At 35.2% G+C, this 15,958-nt stretch overlaps 2 protein-coding genes across 2 annotated transcripts; both read left to right on the forward strand.

The window, feature by feature from the left end:
* Window positions 1-3,837: 3,837 nt before the first annotated feature.
* Window positions 3,838-7,373, forward strand: LOC143601382 (polyadenylate-binding protein RBP47-like). Its single transcript, XM_077078808.1, has 6 exons — window positions 3,838-4,209; window positions 5,186-5,699; window positions 5,828-5,895; window positions 5,980-6,110; window positions 6,184-6,280; window positions 7,112-7,373. The coding sequence occupies exons 1-6, from the start codon at window positions 3,853-3,855 to the stop codon at window positions 7,274-7,276; spliced, it is 1,332 nt and encodes a 443-aa protein (XP_076934923.1). The 5' UTR covers window positions 3,838-3,852; the 3' UTR covers window positions 7,277-7,373.
* Window positions 7,374-10,372: 2,999 nt separating this feature from the next.
* Window positions 10,373-11,095, forward strand: LOC143602119 (uncharacterized). Its single transcript, XM_077079338.1, has one exon. It carries the CDS (start codon window positions 10,373-10,375, stop codon window positions 11,093-11,095), a length of 723 nt encoding a protein of 240 aa, XP_076935453.1.
* Window positions 11,096-15,958: the final 4,863 nt, after the last annotated feature.

The following is a 15,958-nucleotide window of genomic DNA, read 5'->3' on the forward strand; positions in this document are numbered from 1 at the left end:
TACTTAGTTATTTAGTTGGTGTCAAATGCTGGTCACGCATATGAGCTGACTACAGTTAATATACTCTATATAATTATCAAGTAGCACATATATTACATTTATGTATATTCACATAACCGGTTTTAAGGGATGACGCCGCTTGTACCGCGTTCTTAATTTGACAAAGTATTGTGTATTATTAATGTTTCAATTAACAGGAAATATTCGTATTAGACAAAAAATCTTAACACTTAGTATAATATTATTTCACAAAGGTGGTCATGACTATCGCTGGTATGGATGTCGGTTGTTTACACGAACTAACTCATTAATCTTTAACGTTGTACCCAGATAACCGCAACATTATACTTTGTTTATCTGTTGATGCTAATCAATATTATATTTCATTCACTACTTAGTCATCTTCTGGTACTACATCACGTAGCCAGACTAGAAATGTTTTATCGACGTTTCATACGTCATATATGTTCGTTTTACTTTATGAAGTAATCATTATAGTTGTCTAACTTACAAAATTAATCCCTGGGATTATTTATATTAGTGAAATTTGAATTCCTCGAACGCCAATACAGTTTGGCGTGTTTAAAAAAAAAATTCAGGCTCTATAATTAGGGTTGTTACAGGTACACACGATATGCCATCCCTAACAAAGACATATCAATAACCTAGCACCTTACAGCTATTTAGGTTAACAATACACTTAGGTTTACTTGATTCTAATTATTATTCCTTTGATATTCTTGCAAATCAATCATAAAATAGTCAAAAACACAAAGTAGATAACCTAATAGCAACCTATCGTATGACAAACAATAATCAAGGAAACTATGGGATAATAAAACTCATTAAACAATCCTAAGTATTCATATGCATCAACTCAGTATAATTAAATCTTTTACTAGTTCATAAAACCATAATGAAAACAAAATCCAAACTAAAATCCAAAATCAACAATAGTTCATCATAAGCCTAGGCGTTTTAGGGGTTTAGCCAACAACCATACGCAAAAACAAACCAAAATAAATAAGTTCAAATAATGAGTTCACGACGAAAATAATAAATTCAAACCAAATAATAATCATGTTTGGATGAGTAGGTGTTGGACCCTTTCTTCATTGTCTTTTCTTGGTTCTAGTCGAACCCCAACCTTGCTGTCGTCTCTCTATATTCTTCTCCTGGTTTTACATAGGGTTCTTTTTTTTTTTTGAAACCCCCCTGATATAATGCTTAATATACATAAATCCCGTGTACATTTTATATAATATTTTATCAGTTTATGTTTGGTTTTTATTAGAATTTATATAATACTAACATATTTGAATATTATAGGTCTCGGGACTTGTTCGTTGTTAAAAAGAGCGAAAAAACAAGATTAAACGAACTAAACCGGCGAACCAGAGCATCAGGAAACGAACCGGGCCGGACCCGACCAGGCCACCCCCCACCTAGCCGGAGCGCCGCGCGGCCAGAGAGAGAGAGGCCCATCGCGCGGCGCGGCCACTCAATATTCCAGAAACTTTGATTTTTGTGGATTTGGGTTTGAATTTTCCTATATAAAGACCCCTAAACTCAACCTTAAACATAATCTAAATACCCTATCCGTTTGGGACGAATCTGAGAGCTCAAGAGCAGATCTTTTGAAGGTTTTGGAGGCTTGGAATCATACGGTGACGTGCTTACCAATCAAGAACGAAGACCACGAGTTTTATCACCTTGAATCTTCCGTTTTTATTGCTTTTCGCCATGATTTCTTTTATCATTGTTTTGTTTGATTTGATGCAGGCTAAACATTATAGACCATCTAGGCTTGTGATGAACCTTTGTTGATGTTTGATTTTGACTTGGGATTTATTTATCGTTATGATTTTATGAACTAGTAAAATGTTTAATTATATTGAGTTGATGTATATGTGTGTTTAGGGTTGTTTGCTGAGTTTTATTATTTCATAATTGTCTTGATTATTGTTTGTCATTATGATAGGCTGCTATTAGGTAATTTATTTTTGTGTTTTTGACTATTTTATGATTGATTTCGAATAAGATCATAGGAGTAATATTATTTAATTAAATAAACCTAACTGTGCTGCTAACCTAAATATCTGTAAGGCGCTAGGTTATTGATAAGTCTTTGTTATTTAATCTTGCTAGATTTAGTTCTTCGTAAGGAGTCCGTCTAGGTTTGATTATTTAATATTGTCTATTGAGTCAGTTGAATATATTAAATTGCCTTTGATTTCCGAACTCTAAGGTAGGATTTCGTATAAAAGAACTAGTCCATAATTAATTAGGTAACCATAAGGAAACTTGATTCTTAAAACTGGTGTGCGTTAAAACTTATTAGAAATCCATACGTGTCTTCTTGAGAATGATCAAAGGTACTGTTCGGATTTTCACAAAATAGCGGGGCCAATAGCGGTCCAGAATAGCGGAACCGCAATTAGCGGCGCTATTAGCTGCTAGTTGACTGATTTTTTTGTTCCTATATAGCAGTCACAGCACTGATTTTTAAGGTTGTTATATTTGGGCTAAATTAAGAAAAGACCATAATTGCTCAAACTTCTAATTTGATCTTTTATTTGTTTATAACCAGTCATTTTATCCAAGCCTAAGTCATGTTCTCGATCTTTCGTCTATCAATTATTCCTTGGTTGATGTGAACTCAGAGGAATATATCATTGCTTATAACTGAATCATGCTTCAGTTATTGATATTTTTGTTTTTTTCTTTGATATTACTATTAACATATACGATGCATGGTATTACAGTTATCGCTTTCTTACCGCTATCCCGCCTCGACAATAAAAGTGACTTTTTTTTTATTCAGACCTATTTGTTGAGTTATTTACACCCATTAAAACGTTTATCCAATCTCCATAACCGACGTAGTCATATTCATTTGGATTAGTGTGTTAATGTTCACTATATTAACAATAAAGATCCGTAAATATCTCTATACATTTGCTACTAGTACTTGACCGAAAGACTCTCTTTGTCATAGCCTATTATAGGTTCATGGCCAACGCAAATTACTAATTACCAAATGCCATTAGTTTAGGCATCGATGTTGTTGTAATTTTCCAATAAATGTTTTCATACACCATTGTTTACAAGCTGAGTCAGGGTGAGCTCAGGCTCGAGCTCTAACTTAAACGAGCCGACTCACTTATATTAACAAGATTAAAAATCATCGCCTCGTTAAAAGCTCGAGCACACCTGTCACCATGGTTCATCGAGTGCACGTTAAATTTTTTTAAAAAAAGTTTACACATAAAAATTTATAAATGCCAAAAGTATAACTTTAACATGCAACTAACACAAAGTTTATAAGTAAAAGAATTTAAAACGTTACATGTATCATTTTTGTTATTTATATTCTTCTAAAGATCGGGTGGCATATGTATCATTGGGGTTTAACATAAATGAGTCAATGATCTGAATTTCGACCGAGCCAACCCTGGCTTAGGTCCGACTCCTTTAGATTTCGAGCCGAGCCGACTTGTTTTGATACGAGCTTTTTTCAAGCAAATCCTATTCCAAACGAACTTCAACCAAGCCACGAGTTGTGAACTTTTATCAACACCGTAACCATTACATAAAAAACACCCTTTTTGTGAAAAAAGAAGAAAAGGAAAGCAAATATCTGATTTATTTAGATTCAATTTATATAGCATTTGTAAGTGTTTATGAACATTAAGGGGTCGAATGTAAAAGTACGGACGCCAGTTTAAATCTTAAAAACCCTGATTCATAGGTTTGACTCCTACGCAAGGTCTCATCATCATCCCGCCGCCACAACTCACGAACACAAAACCCTCACGGCGGTCAGTCAAAACCATTCAATCCGATTTCAATATGCAGCAGCCAACCACCACCACCACCAACCCAACCAACACCGATTTGACTCCACAACAGCAGCAGCAACAACAACAATGGTTAGCGATGCAACAGTACCAGCAACAACAATGGTTGGCTATGCAGCAGTACCCCGGGGCCGCGATGCATCACCCGGCTATGATGTACCAACAGCCGCCGCCGTCGTACATGCCGTATCATTATCATCAACAGCAGCAACAGTATCAGGCGCAACAGCATCAAGCCGGTGGTCAGGTTCAGGGTTCGGGTGAGGATAATAAGACGATCTGGATCGGTGATCTGCAACACTGGATGGATGAAGCTTATTTACAGTCTTGCTTTTCTCAAACCGGCGAGGTAATCTTTTATTACTATTCGGTTAATTTGTTAATTAGGGTTTTTGTTTTAATTCATGATTTAATAAATAGTTGGAGTCAATATTTAGAATATTTAGTTTTTAATTACAGATCTCTTTTTGTGAATTATGCATTATGAACATATAATTTAAAAAATTAAATGTGCCATAAATAAATAATAAAGGAAACAATTAATGCTACCTAATGATTTTGAAATAACCCTGGCTTAAATTGTCAAACCGAATCGTTTTATATGTGTGTTCCGTATTCGTTTTCGAATCGGTTAAACAGGACTAAACTACATATTCGGTTTCCGGTTCAATGTTAAACCAAAACTGAATGGGATTTCGGTTACAAAAATCTGAACTTGGTTCAAACCGATAAACGCCCGATTCAATTACAGTACTAGCCCACTTTTATATAGGACAGTTCAATCTGATAACAAATAATGGTCATTTGTTTTTTTCGCCTTCTTTTTTAAGTTTAAGCCGAATAAACATTCAAACCAAATAAGCCGGACCGAACCAGTGAATATCCCTACAGTTTTGAACGGGCCTAACCCCCTAGGGGTGCAAAATGTGTTTGTTTGTTAGGTTGAATCCACTAACCCTAACCCGGCCTATATATTTATTCATGTCGGGTTTGGGTCAATCTGATTTCTGTTTAATTGCGAATACGAGTGATGGTTAGCGACTTAGTAACAATTTAAACAATTAATTTCTCTGATTCATATGGAACCTTTTTGTAATTTGTGTTATTTTAATTGTTTTTGTGTGTTATTTTTAATTCCCAGTTAGTTAACTTGGCTTTAAATATTTAACTTGGGGAATAAGCAAATGGGAATAATCAGAGAATGGGCAGTTAGAACAAATAAAACAAAGTTGTTGGAAGTTAATAGTTATATAAAAATAAGAAGTTGAAGTATTTAACTTCAATTTTAATGTTTTCATCTCTGAAATCTAAATATTTATTTGCAGATGCAAAATATAAAGCTCATAAGGAACAAACAAAGTGGCCAATCTGAGCGATACGGGTTCATCGAATTTCTTTCTCGTTCAGCTGCTGAAAATGTCATTCAGACCTACAATGGGACCACAATGCCCAACACCGATCAAGTTTTCAAATTAAACTGGGCAAGTTTTGGCGGTGGTGATAAACGTGGTGAAATTGGTTCAGAATTATCTATATTCGTGGGCGATTTGGCACCAGATGTAACTGATTCAATTTTACTTGAAACATTTGCTAGCAGATATCCCTCAGTAAAAGGTGCAAAAGTAGTTGTGGATACGAATACCATGTGTTCAAAAGGATACGGGTTTGTTAGGTTTAGTGACGAGAATGAGAGAGCTAGGGCGATGAATGAGATGAACGGTCAGTATTGTTCTAGCAGACCCATGAGGATCGGTGTTGCCACACCAAAGAAACCATCTGGTCAACATTATGGTCAACAATATGGCCAACAGTATGGTCAACAAGATTTTTCATCACAAGGTGCGTTTTTCTGGTCTTTTATTTCTTGATCTTTTTTGCAATTAGAGCATCGTCAGATAATGTAACATTTGGATTTAAATGTTATATATATAGTTTAATTGTCGTTTTTATTTTATTATTTATACTAGCTGTTGTATTAGCGGGTGGAAATGGTTCATTTGGTGCCATGTCTGTTGAAGATTCTACAAATACAACAGTGAGCTTATTTTTAGCTTAGCATAAATAATAAGTTACATTTTTTTCTTTCATATTGATAATATTTATTGATTTAATTGTATAGATATTTGTGGGTGGACTTGACTCAGAAGTTACTGATGAAGATTTAAGACAAACTTTTAATCAGTGTGGTGAAATTTTGTCAGTTAAAATACCAATAGGAAAAGGATGTGGTTTTGTTAGATTTGCAAATAGGTAATTATCTTTATTGATATTTGACGGTGTAGATTTTGTAAAATGTTATTAAATTTTTTTTTTGGTTATATAGAAGCAGCGCAGAGGATGCAATTCAGAATATGCATGGGACAGTAATTGGCAAGCAGACGGTTAGGATTTCGTGGGGCAAATCTCCAGGTGGCAGACAGGTAAGCATTCTATGATTTATATTCTTTGACTTTATTCTTAGGTTTGTATTAATGTCAAATATGCAGTGATTAGTGTATTGCTTAGTTGCTGTATTCATTGATCTTTATTTTCATTGAATATAGGGTTGTAAACGAACCAATTAGTCAAATCAACTGTGTCGACTTGAAGTGCATTTGTTTAATAGCCAACAGAAACGCTGTTTGTTTTTTCAATCGATTAAATGAATGGACATGAACTTGTGAAAGCTTTTTTTATTTTTTAAATTTATATATTTTATTTTTGTTGTTGATTTTAAAAAATGGCTAACCTGGGATTTTTATTTGTCATTTAGTGTATATATAAATACTATGTGGTATTTTATTTGTCGTTTAATAACTATTTCTAAGTATAAATTAAAAATATTTTTTGTTAAAATATGTAAATAGTTTTCTTTTTCTGCATAACCATTTCATACTGTTCACTTAGGGGGTGGTGAAATCGTATTTGCTCTAATTAATGAACCCAAAAACGGTTGATATAATTGTTTGTGTAAAAAACATTAAGTCATCAACCTTAAACCAAACACTTAAAATTGCATAGTACGCCCCGTGTAGCCCGTTTATTTAAGCGCGTTGTAATTTGTAACGTGCTAAAACAGATGATAAATGGTGAAACAGGTTGGTAACCTTATAAACTATATATATCCACAACATGTGACAGATTGATCTGATTTGATTACTCAGATCAACCCGAACAAGACTTGTTTGTTAGGCATGTTAGAAACAATCTAAACGTTTTTTTAGATTGGTATTGTTCTTGATTTGTGATATTTGAATTTATTTTCTTTACAGCGAATGGATTCAAACAGAAACTATGAGGGAAGGCAAGGATATGGTGGTGGCGGATACGGGTATGGGTCCAGGTATGGAATGGGACAGAATCAGGAATCAGACATGTACGGTGGTGGAGCTGCATCGGGTAACGGGTATGGAAATCATGAGCAGCCTGTAAGCTGATAATGTTATGGTTCTGTTAGTGGAGAGCATGATAAGATATCATAGACTTTTGGCTTATAAATTGTAACTGCAAGTTTTTTTTATGTTTTAAAAAGTTTAAACTTTAAAGTTTTGGTGATTTTATTCTAAGTTAAAATTCTTAACAGTGTGACTTGAATAATTTAAAAGTTATTCATTATATGTAACCAACGTAGTCTGTCGAGACCCTGAAGCACCTAGATGCTGCATCGGGACAGGTTGTTTCACCCTTTGTTTAGACAGATTCACAGAGGTGCACAAAACCGGTCCTGTTTTGGTCAACAAATTCCAAAACTGGTTTTTGCCCAAGTGGTTTATTGGTTCAAACTAGTTTTCTATTGGAAAGGGTTCGTTTGATTCCAAAGCTGTTCTCGTTTTTAAATGGTTCGGTTTTAACCCTATGGCTTGCTTTTTTTTGGTTCGGCCGCTGCTCTTTTCATTAAAATTAGTTGCTATCTAAATTAGGTTTCAGATGTCTATAGAGTGTTATCAGTTTTCTACTTGCAATATGAATCTTTTCTGAACATTTTATTGCGCATTTTGTCTTGATCTTACATTCTTTTATGCTTGTTTAGAAGGCAGTAAGTAACCATTCTTTGCGACTTGCGTCTTTGAATGCAACTAATAAAGAAAAGCTATTCGAGTTTTGGTCTTTTGCAGGAATGACATTCAACGGTTTACCTCATAATTTCTTTTACCCACGTCATGTTTTCGACTGACTCTATTTTTCGATGCTTTCTAGCCGCAAAGCTACAAGTTTCAGATTGGGTTTTCAGTGGTCCCTAAACCAATGGAAACATAACAACTCCAAAATCGAAGTTATCATTCATCCTCACCGCTCCGACGATCACGTGATATAAGCTTCAATTTCTTTGTGGTTTACAAATCGTATGGAAGTTTCAACCTTTGCTCTAGTTCACGATTTGCTCTTTCGTTACAAAGCTACCACCGCAACTAATTCGACATCCATAGGCCCTAAACAGTTTAGCCATGGGCTCTTAGTGATCATGGTTCTTGATTTTTGGATGCTTGAGACTGAATGTGATATTGAATATGATACCGAACGTGACTCCGAATGTGGTACTTAACACGCTTACCGAATTGTTATATTAATATGATATTTTTAAGTACTGCTGGTTCAATTCATGTATATGTATTTGCTGTAGCTCAGTCGTGCATTCCTTTAGTGTACATTAGGGTATACGGTGCCGGGGAGACATATAAGAGTGACACTCCTAACTTTCACGTTTGATGACTGTATCAGTCTCAATCTGACATAAAAGTAGCTTTGTGTCTTTGTGTGGGCATTAATGAACAGTTTATTGGTTTTATTTCAATAAATATATTGTAAAACCTGTTTTTCTTTAAATGAAAGAAGCACTGAAAGTTATTTCTATATTAGACTAAGAACATTCACATCCATGTAATTTAGTTAATATATGGCGTGCGATGTAAATGTTCTCGGTGTAAACTAATATATTATAGTTTTGATTATTAAAATTAAATGTCTCAAAAGAGAATATATAACTTAATTAATTCACGGGATTACAAAGAAAGGGTAAATGAGTATTATGTCCTTTTACAGTTCGCCACAAAGTAGCCAGACATTCATAAAGTGATGTAGTGTTGGTATTAAGAACTTGAATATATTTTCAATAATTGGTGTCAAACAAGAGCAACGCGTGTCAAACTTCATGCTTAATCGTATTTCTAAATCATTAATAACAAAAAGAAAAAGAACTGTTTCTTCCGTTTAGAATTTTATATACGGTTTAATTTATTGAAAAGAATAAAACAATCATAGCATTCTTCATAAAGTTATCATATTCTCATCTTTTAGGTAAGAAAGTATTATCAAGAAATTAAAACTAAAAAGCAAAAGACCCTTCTAACAGCACACCATCAATAGAGTAGACTGCTTAATGTACATTCATTGTCAACATAACGTTGGTTGATATTATCTTATTTGTTTTTCACTTATTATCATTTATGGGTTTTAATATGTATGGTATAATATGTATCACTTTGTTCAAAGATGAGGTTGCGTCACGCCCTTGGTTAACAATATATATTATGGATTAACCCTTGGTGAAATATCTGGTTATTTAGTAAATTAGTCGTTGGGCTAACTAAAGTCTAAAACAGTCAAAATAATATATAATGCATAAAGTTAAGTAAAATCACGGGGAATGATTAATGTGACTAAACCATTTGACTTAAATAGTCATTTGATAAAGGGGACATTGATATCACCATTGGCACAGTTTTAGGCTTACAAATTACCACTGGCACAGTTTTTGTCTCAAAAAAAAAAAAAAAAGGTACAAACGATTAGAAAATGACATACCAGTCTGAAAACATAGTGAAATGGTTTTGGGCTTTAGAATTGAATTAGAAACATATGTGACGTGGCCACCTAGCTTAATTGGGAAGTGACAAAGGAAGGAGACGTTAATTGGGGAACAAACTAGTCGAGCCTTATCAAACCCATGTGTTGTGGTTAACGACACCATCAAGATTCATCCCTATAATATTGTACCATCTAGCGTTGACTGGGCATTGGATAAAGCCCATGCTGAATCACTTGACCTTGCTCGCCAGTTAAAGCATTTACTCCATTCCCACAATTACCCATTAGCGCATGTGAGCTGGCTGAAGCCTCATCGATAGCACCCCCGCTAGCTTGAACCTGTTGTGGTGTGCCCAAGTGGCATGGCAGCAAGCATGGGACTAGCGCCTCCGATGGCCTACCACAACACACTTTCTAAAGCTCATTTAGTTATCTAGTCCGAACCCAAGCCTTGCCGAATCCAAGCCTCACATAAAACTCGTTTAATTCTCAAATTCATACCCGACTCTTGTATGGAACGATCATTTAGGCTCGTTAAGCTTTAAGAGACCTACATCCTTTAAGTTATAACTCTTTTGAACTTTCAAAGCCCTTTGATTTTTAAAATTGACATAATGAAACATTACTATTATTATTATTATTATTATTATTATTATTATTATTATTATAATAGTTAACGGGTATAAAAGCAAAAACGTCTCACTCATTTCCATCCTTTAACCACCACCATGGAGATACAAGTGATGGAACCTTCACCGGCAGCAAGCAGCAACGCCACTCCTTACACCACCGCACCTTCATCTCCTCACCGCTTCCCCAACTTCTTCTACAGCGCACCCACCAGCCCCATCCACGCACTCGTCAACTTCCACCAACACGACGACACCGACTTCGCATTCAACTTCACACAAACCCCCTCCATCTCCGCCGCCGACGAACTCTTCCACGCCGGCCAAATCAAACCCTTAAAACCCATTTCAAATAACCACCACCCACCTCAAAAAAACACCCAAACTCCAAACTCCTTCTCTGAGGCATTTTCACAAACACCTGGTGAGCAAACTCAAAACTCCTTCAGAATCTCCGATATATTATCCGACGAAGAGAACAGTCACAAGAATTCGCCAACTTGGTACAGTAAATTCAACCTGAAGAACCTGATACTGTTTCGAAGTGCGTCAGAAGGTAGTGCTAGAAGGAGTAAAGAGCCGGTGGTTAAGTATTCAAGAATAACGAAAGGTGATGGGTGCAGGACGGTGGTGGGTACGAGGAAGGTGTCGGCGCATGAAATGCATTACACGGCGAATAGGGCGGTGGCGGAGGAGATGCGGCGGAAGACGTACTTGCCGTACAAGTCAGGGTTGTTTGGTTGCTTGGGGTTTCATAATAATGGGACTGGTAGTGTTCATCAGATTTCCAGAGGGATTAACTCTGTTATCAAACAAAGATGAAGAATTGAAGACTATATGTTTTTTTATGACAGAATTACAAATTTTGTCCTTTAAAATAAGACGAATTACGGTTCGTGTCCTTTGTTAAGTTTCCTTGCAGGCGGTGTACTTTAAACATTTTTTTCCTACACGTTATGTCCTTTACGCTAACTGGGTTAGAAAAACTCAGTTAAGTATGACATGTGCCAGACATGTGATGGGCATAATTGTAATTTTAGTGTATCTTTAAATTAAAAAAAAAAGAAAATATATATACTCCCCTCCTTTCTCTCTTCTTTCTCTCTAAGCCACCACCATCACCATAAACTCCGGCCACCATAAACTCCGGCCACCGCAAACGATCCCTATCACCCGAACCCGACCCATCCTTTTCCAAAACCCGTATCCCTACCACCCGAACCCGACCCATGATAAAAACTGAAAGTGACGTTACTGGTATAATTATGTATGGAAGAAATCAAAAAATCATTCATAATTACTTAAATTGCCCCTTGAAACTTTTAACTTCCATGGCCACAATAATTATACAACCGGTAACTTCACCGCAATAATAATCATCTTGAATCAAGAAGATAAATCAACAAAACAAAACAGTAATACACGTATACCCAAATCAACCATAACCTATTCAATTTCAAATCTTTGTAAACAAAAACCCTAAATCACCTGCAATAGCTAGTGATAAAAGCGAGACTTCTGGCTCCGAATCCTTCTGCGTCCATCAAGTCGCTCCATATACAAACCATTTATATATACAAATCTGGCTGGAGTTGGATGAAACCGTAAATGCAACTGTAAAATTCTTAATTGTGATGAAGCCACGTGTCTGATTAACATGAAATGAAAATTAAAGAGAAGGGCTACCGCCACACACCAACCAACACTTGTAACTCCGGCCAAATTCCGGCCACCGCCAGCCACCGTCACAAATTCCGGCCACCAGAAACAACCACACCACCATATCACAGGCGATAACAGCTCCCACCCACCACATCATTACCACGCCGACATCGCCGCCACCTAGGGTTCCACGGAAGAACCCGACGGCGACGGTCAACAATGATGAAGAGATACAAGGTTACCTTGCCCCATCGGAGAACACCATCGGCAATGACTCAGACCACCGTAGGTAACACTCATCGCTTCAGCAGACAACCACCACAACCGCCACCTAGGGTTCTGATAGGGAACCCGGTAACAAATCTGAGATCCCGGTAACAAATCTGAGATCCGGTAGCTGTGGGTTCTGTTGGTTGGTGTGTGGCGGTAGCTGTGGGTTCTGATAGGGAACCCGGTAACAAATCTGAGATCCGGGTTAATATTTTAGGGTTTCGTGGTCGATTTAAAAAGTTTGGGCTTCGTGGTGGCAGTTGCAGGTGTTGGCTGTTGTGTAGTGGTGGTTGCGGTATGGTGGTGTGGTTGTTTCTGGTGGCCGGAATTTGTGACGGTGGCTGGCGGTGGCCGATTTAAGAAAGTATGGTTTTGTGGTGGCAGTTACAAGTGTTGGTTGGTGTGTGGCGGTAGCTGTGGGTTTGGGCTTCATGGTGGCCGGAGTTTTGGAAAAGGATGGGTCGGGTTCGGGTGATAGGGATCGTTTGCGGTGGCCGGAGTTTATGGTGGCCGGAGTTTATGGTGATGGTGGTGGCTTAGAGAGAAAGAAGAGAGAAAGGAGGGGAGTATATATATTTTCTTTTTTTTTTAATTTAAAGATACACTAAAATTACAATTATGCCCATCACATGTCTGGCACATGTCATACTTAACTGAGTTTTTCTAACCCAGTTAGCGTAAAGGACATAACGTGTAGGAAAAAAATGTTTAAAGTACACTGCCTGCAAGGAAACTTAACAAAGGACATGAACCGTAATTCGTCTTATTTTAAAGGACAAAATTTGTAATTCTGTCGTTTTTTTATTTATTTCTTTTCTATGTTCTAAACAATTTCTTTTGTAATTTATCTGTTTGTATATTAACTATATTTTAAAATTTCAATGATATGGTAAAAGTCTTTTCTAATTACTCTTTGATTTTAGTAAATAGTTTTGCAATATTTTCCGGTTTAAGTTTATAAAATAAGGGCAAGGTTATAACAGGAAGTATACTTTTTGTAGGAAGGATAAAAAGTAATCTTGTCCATTGATTTTGAATATGAAGGGTTGAGATTAGTTTAGGTGGAAATCAAATGTGAACACAAGGTAAAGGGCATAAAAGGAATAACACATTTGTTGACTTTCTCTCTCCACATGGAATGCACATGCCAAATTCCCCTATCATTTTTAAACGTCCATAACTTTTTTTTACGTTTTTATTGAAAAACAAATTCACCATAATAACGAGTGTCTTTTTATCTTTTATATGAGTACCATATTGTAATATAAAAATTAAAAAAAAATAGTGGGTTTTTTACAAATTGTGTTTTACCGAATTGTGTTTTACAAATTGTGTTATACAATAGTATTTTTCATTGTGTTTTTTTTTTCATTGTGTTATTTACATTGTGTCATATAATTGTGTTTTTTTTTCATAGTGTATTTTTTTATTGTGTTTTTCATTGTGTTTTTTCGGACTTTTCCGGCGAGGTGGTGGCGGTGGGTGACGGTTGTCGTGGCGGTGGGCGGTGGAGTGGTGGTGGTTGTAAGAGACGAGTGAAGATGTAATTGGGTTTTATGTAAGTGAGTTTTTGAAATTAATTTAAGTGGGTTTTGAGATTAAAGTAAGTGGGTTTTGAGATTAAAGTGTTAGACTAAAATACTCTCCTTCCTAGCATTCTTAGGAAAATAAACTTCTTATTTGAACATAAACATATAAAATAATTATTTTTCTTAACGTAGTTTAGTATATTTATTGATTGTCACCTTTTAAATATAAAACTTGATCAAAAAATTTGGAAATTTTACATCAATTTTACATCATTTTTTTTTAGAAAAATAGTTAGATACCAAATAGAAGACTATAACTATTTAAATTAATCAAATTTACTTTAGCAAATCCGTGAGGCGATGGTGGTACGTCCCGGCCAAAGCGGACAATATTATGGTGCGACGATAGCTGGGCTGTTACAATAAAGTGATTAATCATCATTCTTACATGGTAACCAAACATGACAATGGAATGGTAATGATACATTTTATTCCTTTGTCCATTCCGTTACCTCGTCCATTTCATTCCCTCATCTATTCCATTACCACGTCCATTCCATTCCCTCATCTATTCCATTACCCTCATACCAAACATACCCTTAACATTGGCATTTGTTTATCACGTCTAGTATCACTATGATACATTTCCATATCTGAATTGAAGTGCAAGCTTACACATTGTTGTAACATTGTAGCATCTTTGTCGCAATGAAAATTAAATGCCCAATTGTCAAGTAATAAACTGTTGTGGTTGTGGAAGATGAGAACCACAAGGGTGTAAAGCATTTCCATATTTTAAAACATAAAATAAGCATAGTCATAATTAGATTTGTGATAGAGACAACTCACAAGTCACACCATTCATGGCTTTTTGGTTTCACTTTATGTGTAAAATGCTGGGAGCTTATTGTTTACCACCGCAACGACAGTTACTCCAAAGAAAATCAAATCTAGTTAAGAAATAGTTAGAGGGAAAATTTCCAAAACGTTGATTTTTATCATTCCAAATCAAGACTTGTCATTTGATAAACATTTCATCGCCAGTATAAAAAGGTGGACCAAATTATAATAAAATAAATGAATTAAATTAGTTTATATTTTGATTATTATATTAATAAAATTAATTTGACTCTTATTTGTTTTTCTTTATAACTTTTAAATATATGATTTATATAATAAACAAAGTCTTGACTTGGATTGATAAAATGGACATTTTGGAAAATTTCCCATAGTTGGATCATATATGGTTTGGATCATATATGGTTTGTTATTTGTCTGTATGTAAAATGCAATTTAATAGTTACAAATTGTAAAAACATGTGTAGTCAAATCAGTTATAAAATTATGAGACATTAAGTTTGTCATACATCAAGTCACGCAACTTGAGATACCATAAATATCTACACAAATTTTCTGTATCTATTTTGTTGGTGCGGATGGTTTGGCATAGTGCTCACTGCTAGGAAGCACTTTGGCATCAGCCTGACGAACCTAATAAATTTTTTATGCGGAATGCGACTGACGGTAACCAAAATTTTATAAGGACAATTAGGATTTTCGGGTATAAGTAGCATTTATAGTTTTTTTTAAAGGTCGGAAACGGTATTGATTAGTCATAATCGTAATTTGATTAATATTAATAATAAATGAGTAAAGCAATGCTAATAAAGGTTAGGCTTGGTGCTGGTTATGATGATCAACATATAAACCTAGGTGCAACTTGTCTTTCTTTAGGACTCATGCCACATGCCACTTTGTGCTAGAAGAACGCCATTAAAATTCAAAATTATGCACTGAAAAATGTCATGCGAAATAAAAAAAATATCTAAGACACTTTTTATCCAAATACAATTTAAAAATAAACAAGTTACAAGATAAATATAAATAATAAAAAGAATCAATAAATCTAAATTATTTCATTAATATACCATTATACCCTTTTTAGTTCAAGCTCATGTTATCCGAGAAGTTTTTCTACATGTTAATGGCCCGACTTGATCAATCTAAAAACTTCAATTAAAACCCAAAACTAATTATGATCTAGGCCCAATAAATTACTAGTCCATGTAAGATTGGGCTAACCTTTATTGTTTTCAACTTAATAATATAATGGGCTAACAAATTCCAAATTCCAACCCAAACTAATCATTTCACACTTCTGCTTACAATCATTTTTATTGCTTCTATTCATATTTGCACATTTCATAAACTAAAGTACTAAACT

Source organism: Bidens hawaiensis, unplaced genomic scaffold (assembly GCF_021521415.1).
Source record: "Bidens hawaiensis isolate Kalapana, Puna unplaced genomic scaffold, B.hawaiensis_p1.1 tig00001960_1, whole genome shotgun sequence".
Lineage (NCBI taxonomy): Eukaryota > Viridiplantae > Streptophyta > Magnoliopsida > Asterales > Asteraceae > Bidens > Bidens hawaiensis.